A 19,055-nucleotide genomic window follows, 5' to 3' on the forward strand; every position below is an offset into this window, starting at 1 on the left:
CGTGGCTAAAGGCTAAAGCGACCCCCCACCCCCCCGCCCCCAAGCTGCTGGCGCCGCTTCTTTGAGTGATAGCGAAGTGACATTTCGCAGTGCCACCACGTCGCCACGCGGAAGAGGTCACACCAGATGCCCAGAGCGAGACCCACAGTCCCGGGGATGGGCGCTCGCTGGTATAAGCTACCACGTGGAATGCTAAAAGAAAACAAAGAAAAAATAAATAAACGTCGCAGGATAAAAGTCCTAATTGCGTGACTGCTGAGGAGTGATTCAATAAATAATTCTCATCAAAATTCTTCCACTTTTCTCAAAACGACTCATCACATCACCCAATTGCCCTCATTTTCACATACAATATCCCAAATTAAAAGATATTTGACACATTTCTTGGCCAATCCAAACCATTCAAATCTGACATTCTCCACTTAACAATTCCAAAGTTCAGTTCCGCGCCAATTCTCTTCAGCACTCACACGCAATTCCAAATCTCTTTTTTTTTTTTTTCTTTCTTTCTTTTCTTCCGAGCCATTTTCGAATGCAGTGAATCAAGAAATGGCTCAAGGCAAAGCTCCAAAAGAAATATTTGTGGAGGGTAAGTACGGAGGACGCGAAACATGTCACGCTGCAGTCTTTTCTCGCCTCGGGCTTGAAAGGGGTTGGACGTGTTTTGTAAACAGTCATCCGTCATGCCCTTCTATCCTCTTCCTTGACGCTAACAGCTAGCATAACAAAAAGGCCACTCTGTAGTCATGTAAGCATGTTTCAGGAAGCGATGCTAACATCAAGACGGCGAAGTAAATATAACAAGGAAAATCGTCAGAAAGCTTTTCCGTTAAGGGGGAGGGGGCTAACACTTTCTTCTTCAGGTTGGAGGCTGTTGCGTTAAAAACGTTGACATGGCAACAGTAAAGTGTTGGAAGAAGGGAAGGCTGCAGCCTTCAAGGCGGCTTTATGAATGATTTTTGCCAGGGAGCTTTTATTCGAATAGTGAACGAAAACAACCGGGAAAAATTAGATGAGGCTAACAGTGTTGGCGACAGACTGTTGAATCTTGTGGATGAATGGATGCACATTTCAAAAAAAAAAAAAAATGACAAACAATTCTATCTTTAGGCAATAGTCTTATTTTTTGACAGAAAACTCTTTGAGTTGGTGAAAGAATGAATCAAAAATGCAAGAGACTTTTAAACAGCGTGTAGAACGGCACGGATTAAAAATATATGTGGCGGACAAAATGTGTGGGGTCAAACGCACTGACGCGGGCTGGCTAGAAAAAAAAAAAAAAGAAGAGGGAAAAAAAAAAAAAAAAAGTCTTGCTGAACAGTCGGACCAGAAATATGCAAACGTTAACATGGAAAAACGCTTGTGAATAAATGTTTTGAAGGACTTGAAATGATTTCCTGCTGGGAATCTCCCTTTCCAATTACTTGTATCTCATTGGATTGTGCAAGCGTTCCAAATGAAGATCACGCGAGTGTAAAAGCCCACGGTGCCGAGACACCGCGTGACCTTCAACAAACGCGCCCTCTCTCGTTACAAAGCGCTCAACAGGAACGAGCACTCTCCTGCCGCTGTTGCTGATGAAGAATTTTCGCCTTAGGGGAGGTAGTGCCTGGAAAAAGCCGCTCGCTGGCGTTTGCGCTCTGAGGCCGATTGGCCGGCCTACTACTCCGCCGGCGTCAATCGGCGCCGCGACGCCCTCGACCGCAGATGTCCAACTCGTGGGCTGATTCGCACGCGGCCTTAAACTCGCTTAAAGGGGACAACCTTGTGACCGACAAATTCCGCCGGCATTCCGAGCACTGTTAAAAAAAAAAAAAAAATTGCACTCATTTGAACGAGACTAGCACGGCGTTCCTTCCCATTCAGCGCTTGAACTCTACACTCCATTCATATTGACGCTATTGAACGTGGGGGGGGGGGGGGTGAAAAAAAAAACAACAAAAAAAACAGCTGACTGGAAGAAAGCGGCATCCTGGCACCAACACATCTGGCATTTAAAAAGAGCCTCCGAGGAGACGCGCTGACATTCCCGTTTTGTTTTCCCGTGCGTGCGTGCGTGCTCTTTGCAGCCAGCTGTTGTTCAAAACAAAACGCCTAATTGTGCCATTTCTGTACTGCGACCCAAAGCATGTCACTGTCATGTATGAACGCACTCGTTATTTCAAAAAGGTTATCAAACTATAAACCCTGGTGCAAAATGACGCCGGGGCCAATGACAATAAAGAGTCCTGACAATGAAACTTGAATGGCGAAAAAAATAAAATAAATAAATAATCAAATCATTTGCCTAGCTCGAGTTCCTCATGAAAAACCTCAGAACATTTCATTTTCGCTGCACTCTTTATTATTATGGTTTACATGTCTCCTAGCCTTTTCGTTGATGGACATTTTTTTACAGACTATTTAACAATAAAAATGTGGTCAAAGATGTCCTTAGCTCATGTTAGGTAGTTGGCGTACGCTTGGAGGGTGTAGGTGGCCACTGTGTCCAACAACCAACCGCGTCGCACAACTGTGGCCTGCTTTGCGAGACCTGTGCAGTGAATAACAATCTGGAGTCAATAGATCACATAATCACCATCATACTTCCGGCGCTTTCTTTTTTTTTTTTTTTTTTTAAAGATTTCTATTTGTTTGCTACTTTGTTTCAGCAATCATCCCCCTCGCAGACCTCCAAACCTCCCGTCTCACCCCTCTCTCTCTGACATTTGCTCTCGGCCATTTCTTTGCTGCCCGAGTTCTTTCACACTCGCTCTGCCTGGCGAATCCGTCTTGTCGGGGGGGTTGGGGGGGGGGGGAAAGAACGTCTGCCACCTTATCTGTCAGACTTGGTGAGAGTTTCGCACTAAACGGGAACACTAATTGAGTGTGAGACTTTCTTGTTTGCAAGGGGTGAAAAAGAAATGCAATTGTGGCAACTGTAAAGTTCACCAAAGAGGGGGATGACTATATTTACCCCCCCCCCCCCCCAAAAAAAATATTTTGCGGATTTTCACTTATTGCGGGCGGATCTGTAATATATCTGTGATACATGGAGGTTCACTGTGCGCGTGAAACTCACCGCTGTACGAGCATGGCTCTGATCCAGGCTGAACGATGACCAGCTGATTGGACGTCTGTGAGACACAAAACAAAGAGACTTGAAACAAATCAAATCAACACGTCTTGATGCTACTTTCAGCTTTCGTTTCTTTCGCATCTGCACGCGAGAGCGCTCGACTGCGAATCAAGCCGGAGGGGGTCATGAATAGTAATCATAATTGCGCTGTTGGCAGGGGGGGCAAGTGCTTCACCGACACGTACAACGTGGATGGTTGTACTTCATTTTAATAATACACCGGACTGTATATGAACCATATGCAGCGATGGAATCATTAAAAGTCAAACAGCCGCACTCACACCATTAGGCACATCGAATAACACACCGGCATTGCCGGAGTGGTATCATTTATTTAACCTTTGGCGATAGGGATGTAACGATTAATCGAAAATCCATTTCAAATCGGTTCATCTCGATGCGAGGAATTGAAAAATCGAATTAAATTGAAACGTTTTTTCAATACAGATGCATAGCACATTTTGAAAGCGTAGATCAAATTATGCGCTTGCGGCAAACATCAGTGCGTATTGCGTTTGTGGATGGCCGGAGAACCGCACGAGCAATTTTTTAAAAATCGAATCGAATCGGGGCTCGAGTGAATCGTTACATCCCTAATAGGCGATATAAGCAGTTTGTGATTTTCTGACACTTTTGGAAAGGTAAACGTGCCCCAAGTCAAATTGACCTGGGGACAATATTGCCGTTCCTGAGAAACAAACAAAACAGTTTTTGGGTCACACTTTCTCAAGAGCAAACAGCTGCAATCTATTTTCATTGCGACCAAATATCAACGGTAATTATTGCGACGACAGTCTCACCCGTTTACCGTCGAGCGCGAGCGGGTCTCTGGCCACCGTGGCTCCGCACAGCTGCACCATCCACTCCATTTCCTCTGGGAGACGAACAAACACAAACGCAGCAACATTAAAACGTATAAATGCAAATCGCAGGCGTCGAGGGCGACTCCGTAATTGTGTCTGACGCTACGATCCCTTTATTTTCTCTTCTGGCATTTCTGCTTAGCGGCAGCGTCGATTAGCATTCACGCGAGCGAACTTCCAGATAGCGCCGCGCACAACACAAAAATAACAAGCGTCTCCTATTCGATGCGCCCGCTTATCATTGTTACAAGCTAAAATGTGTGGGAAACTGTTTGGAAAAAAAAAAATCGATTTTTAGTTGATTGATTCTGCACAGTGTACAGAATGGTAGTAAGAGCTCATAGAGTGTTAATAATGTCCTGCGTATTCATACGCTCTTCGAGTGGGAGATGTTCAAACTTGTCTGACTTCCAACGTATTGGCATCGCTCTCCCTCAGAATCATGACAGTTGTGATTAAAACACCTGGGAACTGTTTCAAACAGCATTTCTGAGAGTGTTTACCTGTGGTCATGTTTGTGAAAGGTCCCCGGAAGCAGATTTTGTAGCCTTTCATGAGAAGCTGTGGGAAAAAAAAAAAAGGATTGGCTTGAATGGGAAGTCAACGCAAACATTTTCTTTTCAAGAATATGTTCTACGCAAGCCCACTATTTTGAAAAAAAAAAAAAAAAAAAAAAAAAAAAAAAAAGGCATTCTGATAACTATTGCGTTTGTGGAATAAGTGTTAATCCACTCTCCGGGGGCGGCCATATTGTCTTCCGTCGACTGAAAATGACATCACGACTGCTCACAACGACCAATCACGGCTCAGATTCTGAAAACAGCTCAGCCGCGATTTGTGGTTGTGAGCAGTTGTGATGTCATTTTCGGTCGACGGAAGACAAAATGGCCGCCCTCGTAGATGGCTAAAAAAAAAAAAAAAAAAAGAGTGCATTTTGCTGCTTAATTTATATTCCACAAACGCAAAATCAACCAGAATGCCGTGTTTCAACTAGTGGGCCTGCTGGGAACATATTCTTCATAACTTCCTCTTTAAACCTGGGATACGCTATCCTTGCGTGAAAAACAAACTAAGAGCCAACCGCGGCCGCCTTTGGCCTGCCATTATCATGCAAAATGAAAAACGAGCCCTCCAACAACAAGAGAGAGCACTTTGTTGCTTTCAGGGTCACCTCCGTTGGCTGTAAACAGCAATACTAAATGGCTTCCTTGAGCCGTGGCGGCCACATAAGTCACAAAACGTGAGGTTGGATGCATGCCGCACGGAGGGCCAAACGTGCGTGCAGAAAATTACCTTTTTTCTTTTTTTTTTTTTCCTCTTTTCGCCCCGGCGCTTGTCCGTTTATAATGCTCATCAGCCAGAAGTGCTTTATGTGATGAAAGTCTCCCTGGTGCAGATTTTCAATTTAGACAAGACTAATGTCCTACGGGGACATATTGGAGTGCCAGGTAATCGGCGGGCACGCTCATTTAAACGAATGCGGGGTCCCCGATAGCCGGAATGGACGATTCCGCCGTATAAAAGCCGCTGAAACACAACCTGAAATGCTTCCCTAATTCGTCTCAAAGTCGCGCACTCACATCGTCGTCGCCGGTGGTGCGAGCCCTCTTGGGACCAAGGTGATGTGACCCGTTCACCACGTCGCCTCTGACTTCAAATAAGCTCTGCATGGGGGGGGGGGGCAAACGCAAACAATGTGAATGTAGTGATCTCCATAGAAAACAATCCAAGCACGCCGCTATTCTAACATGGGCCGACGAGTGCAAGTTGGAAAAACACTTGCACGATATGACGGAGTTATTACCCCGGATGCCGGGAATGCCGAAGCAAACGGATGACAAATAATGCATGAGGGCTATCGTGGGGAAACGGCGTGGAAAGCTTCGTCAAGCGGCTTCGATTCAACATGGGAAATGTCACGCCGGGGGGTGGTGGGGGCGAGCGTACCTCATCCACGAGTTTCTTTTGCTTGAAGCATTCGGCAATCCCTGCGAGGAGGAAAATGAGAAGCTCGCTTTATTTTTCGGCGAGCCTCGCAATTGTCGGGTTCCAATTAGACGCTGAGGCAGGCGCAGCGTCGCCATAAAAATCACAAGCAACAGTGAGTAAGGCATAAAAAAAAATAAAAATAAAGACATTACTTACACTGGAAGCCCACCACCCACTTCCTGCCTGCAATGCCGAGGAAGTACTTGAGGGTGCGCTCGCATACCAGTTGTTCATCTAGGGAAGAAAAATGAAGGAGGAGGATTTTTGCGGGGTATTTATTATATATTTATATAAATATTTTTTATTTTTACTTTTTTTTTTCCCCATATTTTTTTATAATTAAGAATTCAATAATTCAAAAATATTTTTTAACATTTATATAAATATACAGATTACATTTACGAGACCTTATTATGTAACACAATTCAGCATTCTAATTACTCAGAAATGAACAATTAGGTTTTGGTGTTTTTGGCACGCCTTCCGCCTCCAGAATGAACCTAAAATGTGCGATAACCTGTCCAAGCGTTGATAAAGAGCATAATACATTTTTTAAAATGGTTGCAGAATCACACACACTGGCGGATGCGACTATTAAGTGAACAAGCATACCTGTGCACATGACAATGTGAGTCACCTCTGCGGTCACCTGGGAAACCACACGAGCGCCGACTCTCTTGGCAAACTTCCTCACCGCCATCTGCGAGACGGACGATTTGGCGCACGTCGGCCGTCACTCGACCCCACCAAACTGGGTAATTGCAGTCTCGCCGGATGAACGGGCACGCACCTGCTCGGCCGGTGCCAATCCAGACGACACCAGCACCATTTTAGCGCTGCCGCCGTCCCTCTGGGGAATCCTGTTCTCTTTGTCGTTGGAGGTTGACTTTGAATCGGCGCCGCTTCCCCCAGCTGGGCCTGCGTGCGGCGAAGGCGCTAAGCGGGAGGAAGAAGAAGATCATTCGGTCAAGTAATGAGTCGCAGGATGTGTGTTGGAGTGATAGCTAGGGCTGCTCGATTATGGAAAAAAAAAAAATGTGAATCGCGATTATTTTAGCAGTAATTGAAATCACGATCGCGCAAAGGGTCATTTATTTTTGGGTACAAAACAAGAACATTTTTTATCGTAAAAAAAAATACAAAGACAAATGAAATTCTTTGAAACACTATAATCATGTACGTTCCAAACAAAATGTATAAAATGAGTTATTATAAAATGAAAAAAGGGGCAAATGCATCAATTCAAATAGGATGTCATTGTGTGTAAACAAACATAGTGCTTTGGATGTAAATTCATATTAATAATCGTTTTTTTTTTGCGATTATGCCAATTTTGCAATCGTGGAGCGTAATAATTGAATTTCGATTAATTGCGCAGCCCTAGTGATAGCCTTACGCATCTCGACGGCGGGCTGAGGCAACCGTTCTCCATCATGAGGACGCTCTCGTTGCTCCTCTGTACCTTCTGCAAGGTCTTCCCTGCAAAATAATGGTGCAGCACTTAAATTTACCAATATTTTTTTTTGTTTAGATCAAGACAACACTGAAAAGACATCAGACAGAAGAAAAAAAAAAAAAGTACAGCCCTTGTTTTGCACACCATCATGCTTGAACAACAATTTGTCTCACTGAGGACGCCGCGTGTAACACCGGTTACAATTATTTCTGCCTGCTTTTTCACGTCCACAACAAGCTCATCTCGCTAAGCCCCTTTCACGTTATCGTCCTCTTTGCTCGGAGGAGAGCACTTAGAAACCTGCGAGGCGAGGGAGGCTGCGGCAGTCAAGCGGGAGAGATATATTACAGAGGCAACACAAGTTTCCCCTCTAAGTGCTCAGGAACGATAAAAGATACAGGCAGCAGTGACTTTTTTCTGTTTTAATCTCTCCAGAGCCGGAGCAGATTGGAGGTTGATCGTAGCGATTATTCGCCCATCACCTTGCCAGACGAGGGGCCGCCTTCCCAATTACCCGAGGCGGGGGGAGGTGTTATTGATAAAGACGATAGCAGTGTCAACAAACGCATACCGTATTTTAGTACAATTAGCGCAATTCACACGCGGGACATTTGAAGACTGTTGCTAGGCAAATCAGTAGCACATAAAGTGTGGAGTCTTAAACACCATGGTGTAAACGCAACAGTACACATATTTGGTTATGGAGAAATGGTTTTTCGAAGGCAAACTAGCATTCAAGTTCTGACATGTGGACACTCATCAATGTCGTACGCGTGCGTTTATGTTTCCGAAACGTTCTGCAATGACTAACCTGCCTCGTTCACGGCTCGCATCCGGGTCACACGGACCCGATTTCTGCAGGTCTGAGCCTGATGAAAACCACAAAGAGAAAACAAATGAAGAAACAAAATACAGTAGAGGACAAGGATTGTGTGAAATAAATGAATGTAATATTAAAGACGTTTTAAAAAGCTTCACTAAAAACTCGGGATGTAACGATTCACTCAAGCCCCGATTCGATTCGATTTTTAAAAAATTGCTACCATGCTTGTCTCTGTGCACTAGTGCTGTTCTGCAGCCATCCACAAACGCAATACGCAATGATGTTTGGCGCAAAAGCACCATTTGATCTACACATTCAAAAAGTGCTATGCATCTGGAATGAAAAAACGTTTCGAGGCACCGTTTTCTAGAATGAATTGAAGCAACTCGTTTTTCGATTAATCGAATCAATTAATCGGGGTGAATCGATTTGAAATCGATTTTCGGTTCATCGTGACATCCCTACTAAAAACTTTTACATAAACGTTACATGATACATTTGTATACTACTGTCTATTTGTACAGTGCACGGTGCTATATTGGCTAGATGCGTAAGTAGGTAGCTAGACAAACAGAAAGACTGTCAAATGGGTGACAATTGTGACAATTCTAGCACTGAACCCTCTCCGCTTATATTAAATGACAAATTTGACTGCTTTTCAGTCAAACGCGTGAGCCAGTGTGATCTGCTTACACGCGGCAGGATTGGCCTCCTTCTCCTGGAGCACCTCGGTCACCAGCGCCATCAATTTCTCCAGCCTCACCAGCTCCTTCTGCATCTCCAGCTTTTGCTGGCCAACCAAGGGAGGACAACAAAAGGAGAATTTACAATTGATTGAACGGAGGAGGAGGAAGCGGCGGAGAAGGAAAAGCTCGGAATGCAACCTTTAGTTGACACATGTACAATAATGAGTGTCAATCAGCAGGGGCGGGAATTAAATTTAGCTTGTTACACATCATAAAAAAATGTCATGGGTGTTTTTTTTGTTCTTGCTTTATGGTGTCATTTGAGTAGAGGCATGGAAGGAAAAAAAAAAAAAAGGGTGATTTATGCAGTATTTGCAGTCGAGTCAGATATGAAGCTAAATTTACTGAGGCGCGACAGTGGCCAGATAAAAAAAAAAAAAGGAGAATGCAGGATGATGGATGAGGAGAACAACAAGTATCGTCTCCTCTGCGGCCCATGTAAATAAAATGCAATTTAAAATTTGCTGAGAGGGGTGTTTGGTTTTTTTTTTGAAACAAAGCAAAGTCATCAGTCATTCTGGAGATGACAGTGCCATTGAGGACAATGAGGACACTGCCCTCTGTAGGATGTCGGCGACAATGCAGGCAGAGAAGCTAGCTTTTTATTTTGGGTACAAGGAAGACGAATGAGAGGAATACCTGCGTTAGACTTTTAGGGTTTTATTTCTATACCTATTAAGTCAGAAAGCCATTTTTGAACCTTGAACCTCCTTATTATAACAGGTCGAAATAAAATTGCCCTTGGAATATATCAAAAGGGGAAGTATAAATCTATGTCTTTACCTGTGTAACGGGAACCTCGCTTGCGAATTGCGACGACTCGGCAGACACGCTTGCATCGTTTACTGGCACGTCACCTGCAAAGAAGTATCCATCCAAAATTGAAAAAAAAAAAAAAAAAGCGCAGCTCATCGATGTAATCTTTGCAATCAGCCGAGCTCAACTCATGATTGGTATCGGAAATGACAGCATGAAACTAATAAACTCATAAAACCTTAACATTTTTGCAACAAATAAAAACAGAAACAAACCAGCTCTAAAAAACGAATTCAAACTGATTTTTTTTTTTTTTTTTTTTAAATGAAAAACTATTATAAGCCTGTATCTTACATTCATCTGGAGAGTCAAACAAGTCGACGGACGCCTGGCTGGCGGGGATGCAGTCTGGACTCTCATGCTGTTCAGCTTCGACGGTGTCCCGGACGCAGTCGCCCCGAAGATGCGGAGCGGCCCCGTGCGAGATTTGACTCAAAGCGCGCAACCCGTCATTGGAGCCGCTCAACGACTCTGACGAGTACTGCAGCCTGCGAGTCGTCCTCCGCGTCCTGCGGCAGGGGTTGCTGCGGACAGACCGGACGCTCGTCTGCGTTCCGTGAGGCGGTTGGACCGGCCGGACTCCGAGGCCGTCCGGAGTCAAGGAACAGTCGGCATCCAGGAATTGTTGGGATGTGCTTGCCGAAACGTTTCCAGTGGCGGCGGGGTTCTCCTCCGCCCGGCTCTGGGGTTGCTCCCTTGCGGCGGATTTCAACGGACTCTCTGGAATTTCCTGGCGCTCGTGAAAACGGAGGCCAGAATCCACAACCTGAGGGACGAAGGACAGGAGCGGGCTCTCCGTGTCACGCGTTGTCGCTTTGTTGGGACTGAGGGCGCCGCTGAGAGTACTCGCGAGGAGAACGGGAGCAGCCGCCGCTTGGGCGTCCATTTTTTTTATGGGCGATTCGTTCGGGGGGATCAAATCGCTACAAGTTGACGGGTCAGCGATGTCCGATCTCTGCGCCGTCTCCTGTTCGGCGCGGTGGAGTCCCGATCGAGTAAGTGTTCTCTTTTCTGGGTCTTCATCCTCGCTGCGACTCTTCTTCCCGCTTGAACGGGCGAGGCGGAAGGATTTCCTTTTGGTGGCTTTGAAGCTGCGCAGGATTTGGACAGTGTCCATCTCGCTGTCGTTGCAGTCCTCCTCCTTTTCCGTCAGAATCGAACGTGGGGCAGAATCTTCTGGAGCCGCCCCGAAAAGAGTCGGGGAACTTGGAACGGCAGGGGGGTCGCGATCTGCACCTGCTTCGTTTTCGGTGGGACGAACACCGTGAACAAGATTCTCCAGATGGGAGATCTCCATGTTTTCGATTGCACAGATGTCTTTGTCGTATATGCATCCGTTATTATTGCAAGCCTTTGCATCCGAAGTCTCCGACGTCCCGCGGTCTTTAGCGTCCTTTCCGAGTGTTTTCGCCCGGCGGCGGGCTACGGCTTTTTTGGGAGCCGGCTTGCGGAGGTTCTGGGAGGACAAGTGAATTCTCCTGGATTTCCTGGCGGCCGTCGTGACCGCCGCCTCCTGGTCCTCGCTGCTCGGGTAGTTCTCAATATGAACCTGAAGCGCCTCCGACGGAAGCTTACTCTTAGCGACGCCGTCTCCGTTTTGAACTCTGACGAGGACCAGGGGTTTCACAGCTCTGGTGGACTTCCCTCTCGCCGAGGGGCCTCGCCGCTTGTCGGCTTTTTCCCGAGCACAACTTTCCGTCCCCGCTTTGGCCTGCGACTCAGAGTCGACCTGCCGCAAGGCGATCCGCGACCTCTTTGTTGGCTTGCCTTCAGGCCGAAGGGCTTCGGTCATCTTGTCATTTTCCAGAGGTTTGTCCAGATCCGTCTCGGGAGTCTCACAATTTCCTACTTCTTCGGAGATGTCCATCATTGCGGGCTCGTGCAGATCTACAAGTTTCTCGTCAGGGCTGGTCATATTCTTTTTCTTCTTGGGTAGCTTTTTTGAGGAGTGGGATGGCGATGTGATGCTGGCACTTTCTCTTTGTTTTCGTTTGTAGGTGACCCCAAAAATGTGCTCCTCGAGCGTTTTGGCGACCTGCCCCTTCTTGTTGAACGTCTCGATGTCCAGCGTGGAGGCGGAGCTGTCGGAATCGTGGGAAACCCGGCCAGCTTCTGCGGGCTCCTCCAACTCGAGGCTCGCCTCGACGGGAACCTTCAAGAGCCACTCGGCGACCTTCTCCTTACTTTTCTTCTTCCTGTTCTCAAAGATCTGCTCAGGCTCCTCGTTCTTTTTCGGCTTTTGCCTGCAGGATCGCGTCAGAGGTTGGATTTCAGAAACAACCGGCACAACTTGGTCCTTTCGCCTTTTCCCTTGAGTTGCGGGTCTCGATGCTTTGACCGTCGCCTCCATCGATTCCATGCATTGGGACGTTTCAACTGGGACGTCTTGAACTCCGCCTTGTGTAGTCAAAGGATCGGAATCGCCGAATCCCATCACTCTTGCAAATCCATTGAGGGCTAAAAAGAGGACAAATTGAAAGCATTAAACAATTTTGAGCACAATATTTCCTGAATGAGGGGACCCATTCCTTCCTATTTATGAAGTAAATAAAAAAAAAAAAAAGAAAAAAAAAAGAATCAATGAGGGGTTGGGATAGGCCCCTCAGTTCCCTTTGAATCGCTGAGATTCCCTTTAATATTTCATCTTACCAGGATATTTTGGACAACTATAAGCTTCTAACTTTGTGCAAATATTTTGGGGAACACCTAATATTTCTTCTGCCCTCAAGCCCAAAACAAGGTCCCTTCACTTCCCGTAAGCTTTTGTCTATCATAGTGCACGTGAACATGCGCAACTTTTGTCTACCACCAAAATTTCACCTGCTATTGTTGATGAGTGAGAACTCGGAGGCGCCTTTTCGACACACTCCACATTGTCGGGTGTCCCGTCAACCCGTTGGTCATCATTGACCCTGCTTGGAAGGAAATGGATCAACAGCAGTCACACGACAAGCGACAATTACAATCAACTGGAATCCCGTTATGACTTTAAAGTCGCACTCACTGAGGTTGCCTTCCTTCCCGTGCCAGTCCAGTGAAGTCTGAATGGAGAAATCAAAGTCGTTCAGGTCTTTCCTTTTGAGATGGGCCACCTAAAATAATACAGTACTTACAATTCGTGCCAGTGTCATTTTCATAAGCCTGGATCATGTCTTGCAGTCCTGAGACGAGTCTCTGAAAACCCGGACTCTCCTGCAAGCTTCTGTGCGAGAGAAAAAAAATAATGTTTTGACTTTAGACACTTTTTGAGGCCGTGTATCTCTAAAGAGACTCATGCTTAATCACAAAGCCTCCTATTATGAATATTTTTGCAGAAGCTCTGTGCAAAAGAGACAGGTTGTTATTGTGAATATGGCCAACCTCTTGGTTATCTTTTCTTTACACACTGGGCAGTCGGCTCTGCTTAGCTTAGTGTTGTCCAACAGCTTCAGCATACAAAACCTAAGGTGGTGAATACAAATTGTTGAATACAACACTAATAAAAAGGACATGTATACAAGTACAGACCACAAAGCATTTGAATGGGGAAAATGTATTTGATAGATAAAGGTATGTGCTAATTAAATTACAAACTTGGGCATTGAATGTAGGTAATTCAAGGCGCCATTATATTATACCATTCTGCCACCAAGAATCACCCTAGCCACCAAGAATCACCCTATGTTTCCAAATATGAAAAGTTCTATTAGCAATAATGTTATGTTCAATCACAGTATTAAATGGTATTAGCACTACAAAACCAGTTATACTGTCGTGAAAATGATATGAAATGATACTTACTTGCAAAATCGATGGTCACACTTGGTGGAAACCGGTTGAGTCAATAAATCCAAACTATTTATGAAGGAAATAAACAATATTAGAACCACTTTTGGATTAAAAAAAAGAAAGGGTTTGTTTTGTGCAATTTAATTCCAAAATGGGCTGCTCAATGACAATTACCATATGGGACACTGCAGCGTCTCCCACAGGACAGCAATCCCCCTTTTCACCTCGGTGTCCTTGGGTGGTGCCATGAAGTGTTTTTTTTTCTTCTTTTTAATCTGAGCACAACAAAACGAACAATTACTGAGTTTTTACAACACGTTAGTAACATGTATTTAAATGAGGACTAATTTTACCAAGCGATGTCGTCACTGATGTAGTTAAGTGTTATGACATCACCCACTGTGATTTAGTAAGAGTGTGGCGATAACTTGACAACTTTAAAGACACTAAACATGTCGGAAATACACGAACGACACCGCCATAACGAAAGGACAACACAGAATGAAGGAATATGTCGCCGTTTACCTGCTTTTCTCGCACTCTACCGCTGTCACACACTTCGCTTTTCCCGCAAATCTTCTTCTTCTGTTATTTGTTGAACAGCGGATTTTTGTTTGCGTTGGCGCCTTCCACCTACTGGTGTATTGGTAGAACTACTACAGTCGTCAAACCAAGCGTGGGCTATTTGCATATACAAAAAGTTGTTTTAATATAAGTAGTAGTGGTAGTAGTGCAGTAGCAGTAAAGTAGTAGGAAATTTTTTTTATTTTATTGTGGCCAGCTCACAAAAGAGTCCATCTAGTTTGGAACACGACTCGGTTACGGTTAATGGCGTCATTGATGTCTCACGTTACCGGTTTTTTTTACTTACAAAGACGTGAACGCCGTAGTACCCCCCCCCCCCCCCCCCAAAAAAAAAGTTGTAAAAATAAATACAGTCCATTATAACGAGTTTGCTGCAATACAAACAAAACACTTTATTTTGATCTACTTGCATTACATCATCACGGAAATGGAAAATCATTTTTTGCATCGGCACAATGCATCGTGGGATCTGCTTTTCTACCATGCTCACTACCTCACTTACTTCATTCTTCTCTTCTGTCCTTCTATCCTACCTCATATAAATTATTTTAAAGTGTATCCTTACTTTTAGACCACCATTTATAATAAAATATTATCATATATAATAATATTCATAGGGCGGCACGGTGGTCGACTGGTTAGCACGTCCGCCTCAGATTTCAGAGGTCGTGAATTCGATCCCGGCTCCGGCCTCCCTATGTGGAGTTTGCATGTTCTCCCCGTGCCTGCGTGAATTTTCTCCGGGTACTCCGGTTTCCTCCCACATTCCAAAAACATGCATGGTAAATTGTTTGGACTCCCTAAATTGTCCCTAGGTGTGATTGTGAGTGCGGATATTTGTCTGTGTGTGCCCTGCAATTGGCTGGCGACCAATTCAGGGTGAGCGGTATCGATAATGGCTGGATGACATTCATCTTGGATCTGTATTATTTCACCAATCCATAGAGGGCACACTTATATTGTTTCCTACGACTTTTTAGAAAACGAAGAAGAGGACGTAAACATCAACACGGAAGTGGAAGGAGGAAGCGCGACCGTCACGCGAATTGGTTTATTTATTTGTATTTCTTGTTCCCACAGTGTAACCGTCGAAATAACTATGCAGTGACTGCAACTCGGGAGTATTCTATGAATTTAAATCGCTTTAAGGTAACCGCACATCTTTATTGACCAATGTCGCCGTTAGCCACGAGCTAACTTAATCACTGGCTTTGTAATAAATCATCACAGCGTTAAAATGAAACAAAGGATTTTGACATTATGCGATTATTGCAGGATTCGATTTTTTTCCCCCTTCTTTGTACTTGTAGTGAGTGATGGAGGGCTCCAAGACCTCTAGCACGACGATGCAGGTTAGCTTCGTTTGTCAGCGGTGCTGCCAGCCTCTCAAGCTAGACACCTCCTTCAATGTACTGGACCGGGTCACCATCCACGAACTGATTGGTATGGACTGTTAAACACAAAGATGTAATGCAGAGGTTCTCACGATTTGCACATCAAGTAACACCTACAAAAAAATACTCGAACTACAAGTGCTACCATAATGACCAAAAATATTTTAGCAAGTGCAAGGAAAACATACCAGTCCTCAAACTTGGCCGACAATGTGATGCTTCTGCATGGCTCCCCTCAGCTCCATTGGTGACTGTCACGCCCAGCAAACAGGCGGATTGTGGAGAAGGAGACACAACAACAGAGGTAATGTAAATGTACTCTACCGTGCTTCACTAATTTTAATCTAAAATAAATTAAAATGAATTTCAGGAGACCTTTGTTGAAAACAAGCAAGATGGGGTGTCAAGGAAGTACATCCCCCCAGCACGGTAAGCATTTTAGCATGTTCAAATTTGATAAGATTGACATTCTTTAAGTGTGTCTTTGTGTATATTTGAATGCAGGTTTTTATTATTCAGTAGATATAGATTAAAATGTTCATTAAATTGTTTTTTTTTAAACAAACATGTACATTCGTACATTAAATATATGAACAAAAGAGTAAAATAGCTAAATGCGTATTCAGATATTCACTACAGTATGGCTATTTTTCACTGTTGGCCTTGTCAGCAGGATGATGTCCACAGAGAGTGCCAACAGCTTCACACTGATCGGAGACGCTTCGGATGGCGGCACGATGGAAAATCTCAGCCGCAGACTCAAGGTGACGGGCCTCCAAAATAGACAAAAGAAACGACATTATGCGATTCGTGTTGATTTTAATTGATCGTATTCGACGCGGCAGGTGACGAGTGACCTGTTTGACATCATGTCCGGTCAGACGGATGTGGACCACCCGCTGTGTGAGGAATGTACAGACACCCTGTTGGACCACCTGGACACACAGCTCAACATCACTGAGAATGAATGTCAGAATTACAAGTGAGTGACAAGCAAAGTTGATGCTGAAAAGAGGCTTCGTCATGATAGACTGTAACTTTGGAATAATTATAGTTTCGAAATCATTTACTTGTCATTTTTGATATGTAACAAAATATTATATACTCTATTTTGATTTTTTTTTTTTTTTTTAAATAGCTGTAGTAAAAAAATGTCAATTTTGTGCGGTATGCTCAGGCAGTGCCTGGAGCTCCTGTCGCAGCTACAGGTGGAGGATGAGGAGACGTTGCTGGGCGAGCTGGAGCATCTGAAGGAGGAGGAGGCGGCGCTGGTGCAGCAGCTGGAGGCCGTGGAGGAGCAGCGGGCCGCCGTGGCCCAGGAGCTGACGCAAAGCCGCGGGCAGGCCCAGCAGCTAGAGACGGAAGAGCTGCAGTGAGCGGCCATTTTTATTCAGTATTTATACTCCGTGATGCGTTTGTCTTGCGCGAGGTTCACTGGAGTATTTTGTGTGTCAGGTACCAGAAGGAGTACAGCGAGTTCAAACGTCAACAGCTGGAGCTGGACGACGAGCTGAAGAGCGTGGACAACCAGATGCGCTACTGCCAGATCCAACTGGATCGACTCAAGAAGACCAACGTCTTCAACGCCACATTTCACATATGGTGGGTCCACTGCGTCGACATGTTGCGTCCGCGACACTTGTCAACGTTTGAATGGTTCCGGCCCGTCCAGGCACAGCGGCCAGTTTGGCACCATCAACAACTTCCGTCTGGGTCGACTTCCCAGCGTGCCCGTGGAATGGAACGAGATCAACGCGGCCTGGGGCCAGACGGTGCTGCTGCTGCACGCGCTGGCCAATAAAATGCAGCTGCGCTTCCAGAGGTTAGAGTTGACTAACATGGGCGCTCGCTCGGATTAATGCAAAAAATGCAAAACACTGGCCACGGGAGTGGAAGGGCCGTATTTTGGAACGTTTTTGTATCATTCATTATAATTCACCAACTATTTCATAAAGTACATGTATTTGTAAAACAATAAATATATTTTAATAAACCACTTTGAGCCGTCCCTAACGTGTCTGTTTTGTCGACTCAGATATCGCCTCGTGCCCTATGGAAATCATTCCTACCTGGAGTCCCTTACGGACAAGTCAAAGGTAATAGAGACAGTCAAATCGTCCTCCTGGTTCACGCTCTTCACTGTCTTATGTTTTTGGTTCCAGGAACTTCCGCTCTACTGTTCGGGCGGTCTGAGATTCTTCTGGGACAATAAGTTCGACCACGCCATGGTGGCCTTCCTGGACTGTGTGCAGCAGTTCAAAGACGAGGTGGAAAAAGGCGACACCGGCTTCTGTCTCCCGTACAGGTTAGATCATAACTGCCATATAATAAACGGGGAAAACTCTATTGCTAACCAAAACGGCAGCAAGTTAAAAGTCCCCGCAATGGACTTTTGCCTAATTGCGGCATGAGGTTTCTTAGACTAGAAACAGCCGATACTTGAGGAGCTACGTACTTACACGTTGTGATGGATGTGTGTGCGCGTGGCCGTCAGCATGGACGTGGAGAAGGGCAAGATCGAGGACATGGGCGGCAGCGGCGGCTCGTACTCCATCAAGACCCAGTTCAACTCGGAGGAGCAGTGGACCAAGGCGCTCAAGTTCATGCTCACAAACCTCAAGTGGGGGCTGGCCTGGGTCACCTCGCAGTTCTACAACAGATAAGAAAAGAAAAACAAAACACGGGAGACGGCGCGACATCGAAACGCGCAGGTGGACCTGGACCTGAATGTAAAACTGTAACACTTCCTGACCACAGTACCACTTTCATTCTATCACTTGGTACAGTCACAGAATTCCAGGAATTTTTAACGTTGGAAACTTTCCATGGGAATTAACAAGAATTTAGGGGAATAAACCAAGAATTTACAAATTTTAAAGGTTGGTTCCTTAATGGAGAACTTAAATGTACATACATTCGGAACTTATACTCCTGTTATTGTCTGAAAAACTACTTTTAGTTTCCAGGAACTATGTTGAAGCAAGTTGAGCTTTATTTTGACGATTGTGACACTTGTTTAACATTATCCTGACGCCGCTTGAGTAAATTGAAAAAATATGGAGCTATTTGACTGTCCTCGCACGTGGGCAATGAGACCAAAAGGACCCCAAAAAATGATCCATTAATGACTCAAAAATATGCTGTTAATTACCATAAATTGTCATTACTTCCCATGGAAACGGAGTGTAAATTAACCAACCCTTTGTAACTCCATGCATGCATTTTGTGTAGGACAGTTTTGTTTGTGTCATTAAAGCAGGGGTGGGGAAAACAAGCTCAAAAAGAGTTAACCCACAATAAACATGTTCATTTGTTTTAGGTCATCAAAAAATAAATAAATAAAGCGGTTCCCCAGCCCTGCATGAAAGAATTTACAAATTGCACTGAGAGCTGATACTTTAACTTACTAAACATATTCTTTTGAAAAAGCTGCTTATACGTGGACTATGTCAAAAATGCAACTGAATAAAATCACATGGAAACGAATATGCCCTTGC

The 19,055-nt window shown here is 44.9% G+C and overlaps 2 protein-coding genes across 10 annotated transcripts in view; one reads left to right on the forward strand and one right to left on the reverse strand.

Annotated features, from left to right (window-relative positions):
* Nucleotides 1-14,445, reverse strand: part of LOC147128992 (uncharacterized) — a 31,652-nt gene extending 17,207 nt beyond the window's left edge. For 3 of the 8 annotated variants that reach the window (XR_015082490.1, XM_086016255.1, XM_086016256.1), the window contains exons 1-20: nt 14,105-14,445; nt 13,754-13,854; nt 13,592-13,645; nt 13,172-13,252; nt 12,925-13,013; nt 12,816-12,852; nt 12,632-12,726; nt 10,106-12,268; nt 9,779-9,852; nt 8,943-9,039; nt 8,238-8,295; nt 7,367-7,449; nt 6,761-6,906; nt 6,583-6,670; nt 6,127-6,204; nt 5,929-5,969; nt 5,562-5,645; nt 4,485-4,542; nt 3,919-3,992; nt 3,062-3,116 (exon numbers count right to left, since the gene is read on the reverse strand). Coding sequence is in view for 5 of the 8 variants with exons in the window: in XM_086016255.1 (XP_085872381.1) it covers nt 3,062-3,116; nt 3,919-3,992; nt 4,485-4,542; nt 5,562-5,645; nt 5,929-5,969; nt 6,127-6,204; nt 6,583-6,670; nt 6,761-6,906; nt 7,367-7,449; nt 8,238-8,295; nt 8,943-9,039; nt 9,779-9,852; nt 10,106-12,268; nt 12,632-12,726; nt 12,816-12,852; nt 12,925-13,013; nt 13,172-13,252; nt 13,592-13,645; nt 13,754-13,827 (3,529 nt within the window). In the remaining 3 variants the exon portion in view is untranslated. Of the gene's footprint in view, nt 1-1,340; nt 1,800-2,321; nt 2,534-3,061; nt 3,117-3,918; nt 3,993-4,484; nt 4,543-5,561; nt 5,646-5,928; nt 5,970-6,126; nt 6,205-6,582; nt 6,671-6,760; nt 6,907-7,366; nt 7,450-8,237; nt 8,296-8,942; nt 9,040-9,778; nt 9,853-10,105; nt 12,269-12,631; nt 12,727-12,815; nt 12,853-12,924; nt 13,014-13,171; nt 13,253-13,591; nt 13,646-13,753; nt 13,855-13,932; nt 14,074-14,104 lie in introns of those variants that run through there. The other 5 variants (XM_086016258.1, XM_086016260.1, XM_086016257.1 and 2 more) reach the window with 5 other exon arrangements.
* Nucleotides 14,446-15,004: 559 nt separating this feature from the next.
* becn1 (beclin 1, autophagy related) lies at nt 15,005-19,044 on the forward strand. Of its 2 annotated transcripts, none has more exons than XM_086016440.1 (12): nt 15,005-15,313; nt 15,475-15,607; nt 15,798-15,862; nt 15,929-15,987; nt 16,229-16,322; nt 16,404-16,540; nt 16,736-16,930; nt 17,014-17,160; nt 17,231-17,380; nt 17,594-17,654; nt 17,721-17,863; nt 18,053-19,044. In XM_086016440.1, the coding sequence occupies exons 2-12, from the start codon at nt 15,481-15,483 to the stop codon at nt 18,219-18,221; spliced, it is 1,347 nt and encodes a 448-aa protein (XP_085872566.1). In that variant the 5' UTR covers nt 15,005-15,313; nt 15,475-15,480; the 3' UTR covers nt 18,222-19,044. The 2 variants fall into 2 exon arrangements, with proteins under 2 accessions (XP_085872566.1, XP_085872567.1); XM_086016441.1 differs by having other exon boundaries at nt 15,006-15,313; nt 16,232-16,322.
* The last annotated feature ends 11 nt before the right edge of the window (nt 19,045-19,055 follow it).

This window comes from Filicampus tigris, chromosome 19 (assembly GCF_054856515.1).
Source record: "Filicampus tigris isolate MCC_2025a chromosome 19, RoL_Ftig_1.0, whole genome shotgun sequence".
Lineage (NCBI taxonomy): Eukaryota > Metazoa > Chordata > Actinopteri > Syngnathiformes > Syngnathidae > Filicampus > Filicampus tigris.